Here is a 13,162-nt window from a genome sequence, read left to right on the forward strand (position 1 = left end):
GAGGCTGGAAGGCCAGACCCTGGGTTCCTTTTTCTGGAAGAGGAGGCCAAGTTGCTTAGCAACACAGCAGAAGTTGTCAGGGAGGCTCCATGCAGGGCTCTCCTTTATCATCCTGCAACATGGAGAGATCTGGGGGTACACTAGATGGGGAGATGACTGGGGAAAGTAGGGAAGGGTCCCAGGCTCTGATGGTAACCTCTGGGCTTCATTCTCCTTTCCTATGATCACCTTCCCAATTCTCCAACTCTTTCCCCTTGGTTTTCTACCTTTGACACACGGAGACAAGTCCTAGGGTCCATCCTGTACACACATCTGTCCATTGGCCGTGTCCATAACCATGTGCCTAAGGGCCATATTCAGGACCACCTTATATGTATACTGTGCTTTACAGTTTACAAAGCACATCCATATATGTGATTTCACCATATACAACAGCCTCTTTAATTCCTGTATGACAGACGAGGGAAAAAAGTCTGAAGGTTCCACTGTGAGGAAAGAGCAGGGCCCAGATTTGCTGCAAATCTCAGCATATTTCCACTACATATTGTAGCATGGATGTCAGTACAGGCTTTGGCATAATGTCATGCCTGCTATTCCATGTCCTCATGGTTTGAAGATTCTTCATGCCTAGTGTCCTAAGGTGCCCCCAAGATGCACCTTTCTCCACCCTTCATCACAAAGCAGGTGAGATGAGGAGGCAGGTTCAGCTGTTCTTCCCTGCTGGGGCAGGGGGATCCCTGGAGTGGGGAGTCCCAAGAGAGGCCTGGTCTCCTGGCCCAGATGCCTAGACTCAGGAATGCTGCTGTGCTGGGCCAGGCTGGCACAATTATCTACCACCAGCAGCTGAAGCAAGTCCCCTGGCTGGCATCCCAGAAAGAGGCACGTGGGTCCCACTAGGGCCGAGGCCTGGCAGCAAGGAGTAAACACATGTCACCCGGGTCACAGATTGCTCATGGGAGGCCCAGACCTCTAGGGCTCCCACTGCCTCAGGGGCCAGCAGAGCTGGTCAGAGCAGTTTAGGGCTCCATTCTGGACTTTGTCTTGGTCCCTTAATCCCTCTGTCAAAATTTATTAATAGTCTGACTACCACAGCAATGGTAGTTACCCCAACAAAAATAATATTGTCATTCTTATTACAGCCATTTGATAAGACATCACAAATCTGAGATTCTTGTTTCCATCTGAAAGATGAGAAAACTGAAATTCAGAGAGGTTGAATAACTGTCTTAGAGCAACAGCTAGTAAATATAGAGTAGGGACTCAAACCTCTGACTCCTAGTCTTTTGTTCTGTACATCACATCACACTGCCTTTAAATGTCAGGGGAACAAAGGAGTCCCAGAGGGACATTCAGCCACCCTATCCTCTATCCCCAAATTGCACATGCCCAGGACCTTGTAGGCCACATGGCTCAGCTGGTGTTTCACGTAGAACAGACAATTTGAATAATTATTTTGATTAAAGTTTTATCAACTTCCAAAAAATGATTTGAGATGACTTACTATATAACAGTGTACACAAAACAGAATATTCAGTTTTAAAAGATAAAAAAGCAACTGGTGAAATATGAGAAGCATTCCCATAAGTCAGGGACAAGGCAAGGATGTCTTCTTTATCCTTTCTAACCTTGTCATCATTGCTACCACTGAACATTCTACTGGAGGTCCTAGTCAACACAATAAGACAAGAAACGTTACCTGTTTTACGCAAATATTGAAAAAGAAAAAGTCACAATGTCCTAGTTTGCAGACAATATGACTGCGTACCTAGAAAATCCAAGAGATTCAACAGGAAATCAATTAGAACTAATGATTCTAATGTTAACACACAAAAGGTTAACGCACAAGGTTACCACAAAAAATTATGGTTTTTCCATAACTGTGTAGAAATAAGGAAAAGAATTGGGAATGACAGATTTACAAGAGCAATAAAAATATACTCCCAGGTAATCCTAATGAAAAACATGGGAAATATCTAAATGAAAACAAAAAACTATAAATCTTCACTAAGGAACATAAAAGAAAACCAGACTAGGGGCTTCCCTGGTGGCGCAGTGGTTGAGAATCTGCCTGCTAATGCAGGGGACACGGGTTCAAGCCCTGGTCTGGGAAGATCCCACATGCCGCGGAGCGACTAGGCCCGTGAGCCACAACTACTGAGCCTGCACGTCTGGAGCCTGTGCTCCGCAACAAGAGAGGCCGCGATAGTGAGAGGCCCACGCACCATGATGAAAAGTGGCCCCCACTTGCCACAACTAGAGAAAGCCCTCACGCAGAAATGAAGACCCAACACAGCCAAAAATAAAAATAATAAATAAATAAATTAATTAAAAAAAAAAAAAGAAAAAGAAAACCAGACTAAATGGAACACTTAGCATGTTCCTGGGTGGAATGACTCAATATTGCAAAATGTCAGGCCTGTCCAAATTGATCTATAAAGTGATACAGTCCCAATCCAAGTCCCAAAGGAATTTTATGGAAATTGACAGGTTTGGCTTTAAAGTTCTTCTGGACTATGTATTTAAAAATAGCCAAGGCAGTTTTAGCAAAAGAACAATGCACATACTGCAGAGCTACAGTTATTAAAGTTGTGGTTTGTCACAGCTATAGTCAAGTAGACCAATGGAACCCAGTAGAGCCTTGAAACAGACCCATGTGTATGTGGAAATTTCATAAAAGATAGAGATGGCATTCACTGGAAGAAAAGCAAGACTGTTCAAAAGTTGGTGCAACCTGTTACTCATTTTGGGAAAATAGTTATATCTCTACTTCTCACCACATACAAAAATAAATTCCAAAATAAATTAAAGAATGAAATAAAGACTCTATAAAAGTGCCAAAATAAAATTAAAAAATGAAACAAATCCCAACCTCCAAGCCCAGCATAAAACAAGAACATTCAGAAAGAGAGGAGAAATAGCAAACATCTGGGAGGAGTTGGTTACCACAGCTGTATCCTAAAGATATATATTTAATTGTATACTTATTGACAACCAAAGGCAAACATGGAAACTGTCACTATTTTAGTTCATTTATCCATTTCCCATTTATTGAGATCTACTAAGTGTCAGGCACCGTGCTAATTCTCATTGTTTAAAGAAAAGATATGAATAAGTTAGTGTGAAGAGGAAAATTTCCCCTAGCTTTATTGTTTGAATAAGGGACAATGGGTCTTCTTCGGCAGTTATGCAAAAGATAGAGAAGTATTCTTTAAACGGTCTTGGTCCTTGTAAGAGTGTATACATGTGTGTGCCCATGTGCATGTACTATACGTGTGCTGTGCATGTATACACACACACGCCTGCTGGGATAGATAGGTGTCTCACTTCCCTTGTCCATCAAGGGACATTCTCAAATCCTAGGGATTTGGAAATAGCTTGAGGAAAGGGAAGGGAATAAAGAGACTTTGGAGACATGTGAAAGGAGGGCAGGGCAGTAGATATATGTTTCTCCCTTTCCAGCTTTCCCAGACACTCACTGCCAAGCCTCACTTTTTTCCTTTTCGGCTATGCCGCGCAGCTTGCAGGATTGCAGGATTTTAGTTCCCCAACCAGGAATCAAACCCCAGCCTGTAGCAATGAAAGAACTGAGTCCTAACCACTGGACCACCAGGGAATTCCCCCTTCCTTTCATTTTTTTTTCCTTCTTTCTTTTTATCTCTTTTTCTTTCTTTAAAATTTTCCTTCTTTTTTTGTAGGTAATGACAATAGTTTAATTTATTGTACTTAACTAAAAAGCTCAGAAAAGAATTAAGAAGAGATCATTAATTAAAGCTGATCATTTAAAATCACACCACTGAGGTGGATGGACCTAGAGTCTGTCATACAGAGTGAAGTAAGTCAGAAAGAGAAAAACAAGTACCGTATGCTAACACATATATATATGGAATCTTAAAAAAAAAAAAAAAAGGTCATGAAGAACCTAGGGGCAAGATGGGAATAAAGACGCAGACCTACTAGAGAATGGACTTGAGGACACAGGGAGGGGGAAGGGTAAGCTGGGACAAAGTGAAAGAGTGGTAGTGTATATATGGACATATATACACTGCCAAATGTAAAATTGATAGCTAGTGGGAAGCAGCCGCATAGCACAGGGAGATCAGCTCGGTGCTTTGTGACCAGCTAGAAGGGTGGGATAGGGAGAGTGGGAGGGAGGGAGACGCAAGAGGGAAGAGATATGGGGATATAGGTATAAGTATAACTGATTCACTTTGTTATAAAGCAGAAACTAACCATTGTAAAGCAATTATACTCCAATAAAAACGTTAAAAAAATAAAATAAAATAAAATGCCACCACTTAGTGAGAACAACCATTAACATTTTATTAAACATCCTAAAAGTTTGTGTTGCTGCATACACACACACACACAGATTCAGTATATATCTATAGTGACTGCTTACTCAGGTGCAGGGAATCTAGCAATGAACAAGATAGGCCTTTTATTGACAGGATACAAAATAAATAACAAAAAATTATCAGGTGGGGACAAATGTCGTGGAGAAATCCATCAGGGGTGTGTGATGAAGGGTGACTGTGGGGCAGGCTGAGATGAATTCATCAGGAAGAGGTGGCTGTTAAATCGAGATCTGAATGACAGGAAGAGGACAGCTATTTAAAGACCTCTCTCTCCTTACAAAAATGGGACCACATTATATTGTTTTCAACCTGCTATTTTCACTTTGTCATGGTCATTTTTAATATAGATTAGTGTATCATTTTTAGTGGTCCATAATAGCCCAAAGAATATTGATTTGTCTCAATTTACTTAATCTCCTACTGATGCATCCGAAGTTTTATTATTATAAACAACGTTATGATAAGTATCCTTGCGTCAGGTCTTTTCCCAATTATCTCCTCAGGGCAAATTTCTGGAAATGTGGTGGTTGGGACTAAGAGTTTACTGCCTTCCACAGTTTGATCCATAGCCAAGTAGCTCTGCAAAAAGACTCCACTAACATATATGTCTACAGCAGTGTGAGAAAGTGCACATTTCCCCAGGTTTTTATCATGGTTGGGATTTTCCATTTTTATAATCTTTGCTGGTATAAGAGATGCAATATCCCACTACAGTTTTGACTTGAATTTCTTTGGTCAAGAGTAAAGTCAAGGGCTTCCCTGGTGGTGCAGTGGTTGAGAGTCCGCCTGCCGATGCAGGGCACACGGGTTCGTGCCCCAGTCAGGGAGGATCCCACATGCCGTGGAGCGGCTGGGCCCATGAGCCATGGCCGCTGAGCCTGTGCGTGCGGAGCCTGTGCTCCGCAACGGGAGAGGCCACAATGGTGAGAGGCCCACGTACCACAAAAAATAAAAATAAAAAAAGAGTGAAGTCATCAAGTATCTTTTTATGTGTTTATTGATTATTTACATTTTTGTGTGAAGTTCTCTTCACAGTTTTAACTAATTTTCTATGGAAAATATATTGTGTTGCAAATATGTTCTCTCATCTTGTCATTTGTTTTTCAATCTTGTTTATGGTTGTTCTTTTTCTCTATTTCTCTAATATTCAAAAGCTTAAATGGAGTCAGATGAATCAATCTTTTTCTTTAAGCTCTATCTCTAAAAAGATGTTCTCTACTCAACCCAAGATGCAATACTACTATTACTAATAATAATAATACAGGTACTCTTTGAGTATTTTTTTTTAATATTTGACTATCGTCACATACTAATTACTATTTTCTAATTATGCAGATAACATACTAATACATTTTTATTGCAAAAAAATTAAATACCACAGATAAGGCAAAAGTTCCCTAGACAACATCAATCCCAGTTCCTTCCCAGAAGCCATTTAAGAGTAATGTGTATCTTTCTTAAGCTTCTATTATCCATACACACACACACACACAAATTATAGTTTGATTTGTTTTGCTTTTGCATAAATGATATTGTACTCTGTGTGTTGTTATGCAACTTCTAATGATACTACATGTTTTGGAGATCTTTCATGTCAGTATAATACATACAGTCCAATCCACTTTTTTAAACTGAATACTGTAGTATATAGTAATTTGAATGTATCAAAGTTTTTAAAATTTCTATTTTATTTAATATCTATTTCTATATATTTAGGTTGATTTCAATTTATCTTTCTCTAAACAATAATACAATAAAAAAATCGTTATCATGTCTCTTTATATGTTTAAGTATTTCTCTAGGGTCAATACCAGAAACTGGAATTCCAGAGTAGAAAAGTATGTGCATTTAGATTTCTAACAGATACTTTCAAACTGTTCTCTCTTCTAACACTTTTATAGTTTCTTTTCTTTAAGTCTTTTTAATCAATTTGGAACTTATTTGGGGGTAAAGAATCAGGAAGTATTGAATTTTTTCTTCATATAAATGACTATCCAGTTGTTCCAAAACCATTTACTGACTAATCCATCTTTTCCCAGTGGATTTGAAATGGTGCCTTTATCATATATTAAATTCCCACGTATGCCAGAGTTTAGTTTTGGATTATCTATTCTGTTCTATTGATATGGCTATTCCTGTATCAGTGCCTTATGTTTTAGCTACCTTAGCTCTATAGTAAATTTTAATATCTGGTAGGGCAAGCCTTCCATCATTACTCTTCTTTCTTATGCTTTTCTTGATATTCTGTGTTTTTCTGGGATAATATGTAAATTATTTTTTAAAAGGAGGAAAATGTAGAAAGGGTATAAAGAAATATGTCTTTCCCTATTTACATTGTTCAACACCCCTCCATCCTTTTAGGTTGTCATATATAAAAATGCACACAGAGAGAGTAATTTTATATTTTATGGGCTTGAAGCTAAATATCAGTCATAGGACACTATGATTAAGGGGTATAAAGTAATGGGGGTGGGAGGAAAGTCGTAAAAGGGGAGTAACTACGGTGCGCGGTATCGCCAAGTAGAAAGAGAACTTGGGAGCAGCTAATTGCTAAATAAATAGAATCCAGGGGAAAAGAAACCCCCTGAAGGCCCAAACTGGATTGGGAGAATTTTAAGCCAGAAACTAAGAGGTTAAACCTGAATGCCCAGAAAAAAAAGCAAGGTTGAATGCTGGAGTAAAACGTCAGTCAGCCAGCCTGCAAGTGAAAAAGAGAGACTGCTTCTAAAAACCTCATCAGTGTATTAAACTCAGGTCAAAGGAACTTGAATCCTGAGACTGTGCTCTGCAGTTTATCTATCTTATACCCAATCTTTCATCACACTGAACTAAAACTATTTTTCTATCCCTCAGTTACACACCTAACGTGTGTGGGTATAGATGACCTTCTTGTTGGATGTCTGGCAAGGTGCTGAAAGGAAAGGTAATGGTCTTAATAAAGGCCTTTAAAGTGTTAACTCCCGCTGTCTTGAGGCCACTCATGGTAAGTGTTGTTTACGATGTAGGAAGGGGTCAGGAGTAGCACTTAAAGTGGGGCACATTAAGAAGGTCAGGCCCCCAAACCTGGCTGCCAGATGTCCCTGGTCATGGTGGCATGGTCGGAGGGGCTGCTTTGGCAGCCTATGTAGTAGAAATCTTCTGGAGATGCCCATCTGGGTGCCTGAGGCAGAGTCCCAGTGGGTAGAGGCTACAGGATGTCCCCTTGGATACTACTGCCAGATTCTCTGGTTGCTGGGCACCGTGCCTGGCAGGCAAAGCAGTTACCATGACAACCACTCCACACACACACACACACACACACACACACACACACGTGTCTGCGATTTTTGGTATTTCTCCCTTCCCGTTAAGTGCCAACGTATTCCAGGGTTCCAGAGACAGGCAAACATAGCTCTCAGGACAGAATGTCCTCTGTTCCAGGAAGTGGGGGAGGGAAGGAAAGTGGAGATGTGTACATGTTATGATTGAATGAAACTTCATCAGTATAAATGCATATGTACCTGCTTCTGTGTTGTATATCAATGTATGTATCATGCAAATGGTCAGATCACCATTCATCTGCCCATTTGCTTTCCTGCTTCCCTCCCCTCTCTGCTGTCCCTGTGTTGGGAGAGTCACCCCTGCCCTTTGCTGAGGGGAAATGCTGAGTCATGGCTCCAGCTGGGTTTCTGTCTCCTATCCTCCATCTCCATTCTTTCCTCAGTCCATCCCTCCCTCATCCCTGCTGGACCCTCTCTAAAGCTCTGGGCCCTCTTCACCACCTCCCTCCTAGGCCTGGACTCACTTTCCCAGAGGCTCACTTTTGGGCAATAAAGAGAAGGCACTTCACTCTGTTTTTGCATTTACTCCCTGCTCACTTTGCCTTCTCAGAAGACTGTTCTGAGTCCTCCTCCTTAGGACTGCCTTCTCCCTGATAAAACAGGAGTCTGACCAAGTTTGACCCAGGAGGCTAATTCTTCCATGTATTCATGCTGATCCTCCTCCAGTCCCTCACCCCCTAATCGGATTACAGCAGTGTTTCATGCCTTGGGCCATGGCAAGGAAAGTGCGATTTAATTTGACATCGCGCACTGAGGCTTTTTTCTCATTCTAGCTCTCCAAGTGCCAGACCACAGGTTCTTGGAGGCGCGCGCGCGTGTGTGTGCGTGCGCGCGCGAGAGCAGTAGCAGAAGGGTGTTGAGTATGCATTCAGGGGCAGAATCTAGAGGCCCCTCCCTCCAAGGGCAGGATGTTTGGGGGTCTCTGTAGGTTCTCGGGTCTTTTTCCCATCCCCATTAGGCTCTTCTAACACAGAAATCCCAATCAAATAGTCTTGCTAACTAGTTCCAAATAAGGCGGACCAGGATTGCTTTCCTCCCCAACCGCCCAGCCAGAGGTGAGAGAGTGGAAAGGTGGCCCCGCCCTCTCAGTCTAGTTACTATGGCGACAGCCCCGGGGTGACCCGAGTGCTCCGCCCTCTCTCCTCCCAAACCTAGAAAGATGACGGCACCGCGCTGACTGCGCCAAATTCCAGCCAATGGGCGGCTGCTCCCGCCTTCCCTTCCGCCAGCTCTCCCCACCTCCCCCCGGGAACTCGATTCACAAATCTGGACTGGGGATTTCCGGCTCCAGGGCGGGTAAAAGGGCGCTGGGCCGAGGCCGGGGGAGAGTTGAGGTCTGTCCTCCTAGGAGGGCAAGTAGAAGCCGGCATTCCTGGGTTCTTGGCCCAGACTCCTGTAACCTGCCACCAGAAATGGATCACACCCTACTCCCAAATTATCCGGAAAACGTAACTGAGGCCGAGTCTGCAAATCCTCCTGCCCCTGCAAGCCCTCACCCAGCCCGAGCGCGCCCGTCAGTACCACGGACAGCGAACCAGGACCTTTTCTTGGCGGGTCGCGCCCGCTTCTCTCTCCGAATCCTTCGGAGGTCTCCTTGGAGACCAGGGTCAGAGACGCCACCGCTCCAATGGAGCCAGGCCTCCTTGGGCCAATGAAATCGTGAATGGGGCGCTTAGCTATGTGGTTAAGAAGGCAATGGGGACCAAAGAGGAATTTCAGACCAAAGAGGAATTTCAGGCCAAATAGCTTATTTTTCTTCTTTCAACCCCAAAGAATGGCTCCTGTCTTCCAGGCTGCCTGTGTACTAGCATCCCTGGGGATAAAGGGCCAGGGCTGAATCTCAAACAGGGTTGGACCTCCCAAAGCTGCCCTGGGTGGGCGTGTGACTGAAACAGCCTTGAAGCAGCCCTATGGGTGGGCGGAAGCGTATGGGGCTAAGTGTGGCATTCAGGCCCCACCTGAGAGTGGTGAAGACAGACTTAGGCCTGACTGGACTCTTGACAGGATGAATGGCAGGGAGAGATGGAGGAGGAAGAGAAAAGCAGCAACAGTAACTAGCTGGTGACCGCCTGGAGGGGTGGGATGGGGAGGGTGGGAGGGAGGGAGATGCATGAGGGAAGGGATGTGGGAACAGATGTATATGTATGACTGATTCACTTTGTTATAAAGCAGAAACTAATAAAAAAATTAAAAAAATAAAAAATAAATAAATAAAAAACAATAACTAGCTGGTGCTGCTTCAATGAGCCACTCTGTAAAAGGGGAACAACTTCTGACGTCCTCATCACTTATTCCCTAAATGGCCTGGGCATTAATGAGTAGGTAGGTCAGAAAAGATGAAGGCGGGGGTGGGGTGGGGGCAGGGGCGCAGGGATTCAGCTTCATCACCAGGCCCCATTCTGTGGCTCCCTCACTTTACTCTCTGTAAAATGGAAGCCACTGGGGGGAGGGGGAAGGAAGACAGTAGCAGTTCTCAGGGACTCGACCTTCCGCACTAGACCCATGGGGGCCCTCCTGCCCTGCCTGTGACAATTCCACTCCCGTTCCCTCCCTCCCAGGGCCCAAAAAAAGGCTGGCGCAAAAACATCTGCAGGCGCTTCCAGCGCTTTATAGTTCTCTCCCGGACAGAAGGACAGACAGACAATGCGGCCCGCACCGTCGGCCCGCATCATTGGCACCTTGGACACGGCACCAGGTCCAACCCAGTCCCTGGTACCCTCTCGGGAGAATTCTGGTCCGGCCTCAGATCAGCACCTCAGACAGCTCCCGGCCCAACCCGCCCCTCCCCCCTCCCTCCGGAAACAACCAAATAAATTAAAAGGAGTGGGGGTGGAGGGGGAAACAAAAACACCTAAGGATAAGGAAGAGGTGTGCCCCTCCCTCAGAGTAAGAAGAGCTTTCTGTCTCCTCCCACCCTTCGGCTGAGGCGCCGCCGCCGCCGCCAGGGTGACCTCCTAGGTTCATTTTTTCCCCAAACCTCAGTCTCCTGAAGCTGGCATCCCCCTCCCCCCATCTCCCGGCATGCAACACGTTGGAAAAAGTAGGGAGAGGTGGTTGGGGGTGGGGTGAAGGACCATCCTGGTGGTTGTCTGGGCTCCTGGGGCTGCAGTTTCTCGCAGTACCTCAGCCGATCCAAATCAAGAACTAATATTCCCTTTGGTCTGGGGAGCAGAGTACGGGGGCTCAGTTGGGGGAAGAAATGCTAACACAGGCGGAGGGGGGAAGGCGTACAGGAGGGAAGATGGTGACACATGCCAGGAGCGAGGAAAAAGAAAAGAAGGGGAGATGGGGACACAGGTGCAGAAATAGAAACGGGGCAATGAGAGATAAGTAGGGGGTAAGATGGAGACGGAATACACAAGGAATGGAAAATGGAAAGGCAAGGAGGAAGTTGGGAAGGCAGAAGATGAAGGAAGGAGGGAAGGTGAAACTACAGGAAGGAGATGAAGAAATGGACAAATCCGAGGGAGATGGACTTACAGACACACAGAGAAGGGAAGGGGGAGACCCGGGTAGAATTGGAGAGATGGGGGCGCAGACAGATAGAAAGGGTGAGGTTAGGGGTTCCCCTCCCGCGCTCATCTCCCACCCCCACCCTGCGCCCAGCAAATCCAGACGCCGCGGCCTCTGGCATCCTGGCCTCCACCTTCCCCTGCGGGACAGGGGCGGCTCCTCCTCCGGCCACGGCGCGTAGCGGCGGTAACAGCGGCGGCGGCTTGATGGTCCCAGGGGCTCCGAGTGTGTGTCAGGGGTTGGGGCGGGGGGGTGGGTGCGGCCCTTGGGTATCCCTAGCGGTCCAGGTTCATAGTCCAGTGCTTGGCTCCAGTCGCGCAGCTGTCCCTGGCGGCCGAGGAGGAGGAGGCCGCGGGCGCTCCCCCGCTGGGAGGACCCCCGGCGCCGGCAGCAGCCTCGCCCTCGTTCTTGAGGTCTTGGAAGACCTGCGTGAAGAAGTGGGGGTCGGCGTTGAGCCGCAGCATCTGCGGACTGAGCCGCTGGATGAGGCGCAGGCAGCGTTGCCAGAAGCGCTCCTTGTCGGGCTCCACGAGGAAGGGCTTGAGCGGGTAGGAGATCTCGTTGCCCATGTAGGAGTAGGCGAGGTAGAGGCAGGTGAGGAAGGCAGCCTGCAGCTCGGCGGCCGACGCCAGCTCATCCCCGCGCAGCGACTCGCGGCACAGCAGGTACACGAACACCAGGTTGGCGGGCGTAATGAAGGCCTGGTCTTGCCAGCCCTGCAGCAGCAGCGAGCGGTCCACTCCGCGGAACCAGCCCACCAGCTCGCCTGGGCTTAGCTCCTTGAGACGGTAGCAGCGTCGGCACACGAAGTCGCCCAGGCAGCGCAGCAGCTCCCCCGTAGACGCCTGCACGATGACCCGCCGCGGCGAGCCGCCAGGTACCGGCGGCGCCGCCTGCGGGGCTGGGGGCGGCGGCGGCGGCGGTTTTCCTCCGCCGGAGCCTGGAGGTGGGGCGACAGCGCTGCCCCCCGACGGCGGCTCGCAGGTGGCGGCGGCCGCGGGCACGGTGGGCACGGGCACCGCCAGGGGCTTGGCGGCGCCGCCGCCGTCGGGGGGGTCCCGACCCTTGCGGAGAAGGTTCTCGCGGTTGCGTTGCTGGACCAGGGAGTCGGCGCCGGTGGACGCCGGCTTGGGCGTCACCTTCTTGCTGCCTTTCTTCTTCTTGGCAGACGCGGCCACCAGACGCTTCCAGGTGAGGGCCGAGATGAGCACGGACGGCCGCTTGAGCCGGCTCTCGCCTTTACCGCCCTTGCCTACTGGCGGCGCCCCGTATCCCCCCAGCGCCTCGTCTCCCGAGGGCGGCGCCTTCTTCTTCTCCTCGGGCAGCCCGCCGGGCCTCCGGCCCTTGGCCGAGGAGGCGGGGGAAAGAGACAGCACCGTGCCCATCCTGCAGAGCGGGGCCGGCGCCCGGGCCCCGGCGGGAACCGCGGGCGGCGCCGCTGCCCGCTGCTGCAGCCCCCGGGGACCCGGCGGTGGGGGCCCAGCCCCGGCCCGGGCGCGGGAACGGGCAGTCGAAGGTGGCTGCTCGGCTGCTCGGCGCCGGCTGCTCAGAGTCTCAGCTGCGCCAGCTGCAGCGTCAGCCCCACCCCTTGGGCCCCGTCTTCGCCGCGCCGCGCCCCGCCTCACGCAGCCAATCCTCGCCTGAGCTGCCCTCCTAACCGGCAGCTCCGCTGCCCAATGGAATCTCGCATGCCAATCTCAAGTCCCGCCCATCCCCCAACTCTGTCTCTGGTCCTTTCCCTTCACTGGAAAGGGGTAAGGAGGAGGAGGTGGCTGGTTCGAGGGCCTCCTCAGGGTCAGAGACGGTGGGTGGGGTGGGCGGGGGGGCTGCTCCCACCTAGCCCTCCAGGTCCTAGGGCCCCGAGTCAACTTGTTTTGATGCACTGGATCGCGATAGCAGAGATGCCATGGGAACAGCCTCTCCCCCCTTTTGATTATGTGTTGGGGGGCAGCGTGAGCAGTGAGTGCCTTCATC

At 48.3% G+C, this 13,162-nt stretch overlaps 1 protein-coding gene across 1 annotated transcript; it reads right to left on the reverse strand.

Annotated features, from left to right (window-relative positions):
- Positions 1-11,429: 11,429 nt before the first annotated feature.
- Positions 11,430-12,711, reverse strand: CDK5R2 (cyclin dependent kinase 5 regulatory subunit 2). The gene has a single exon (XM_082630597.1). It carries the CDS (start codon positions 12,571-12,573, stop codon positions 11,464-11,466), a length of 1,110 nt encoding a protein of 369 aa, XP_082486723.1. The 5' UTR covers positions 12,574-12,711; the 3' UTR covers positions 11,430-11,463.
- Between the last annotated feature and the right edge of the window lie 451 nt (positions 12,712-13,162).

This window comes from Mesoplodon mirus (assembly GCF_964341445.2).
Source record: "Mesoplodon mirus genome assembly, chromosome: 8".
In the NCBI taxonomy this organism is placed as follows: domain Eukaryota; kingdom Metazoa; phylum Chordata; class Mammalia; order Artiodactyla; family Ziphiidae; genus Mesoplodon; species Mesoplodon mirus.

Excerpts from the sequence above, each read along its gene's own strand:
- CDK5R2 (XM_082630597.1), bottom strand. The coding sequence starts at position 12,573 with ATGGGCACGGTGCTGTCTCTTTCCCCCGCCTCCTCGGCCAAGGGCCGG.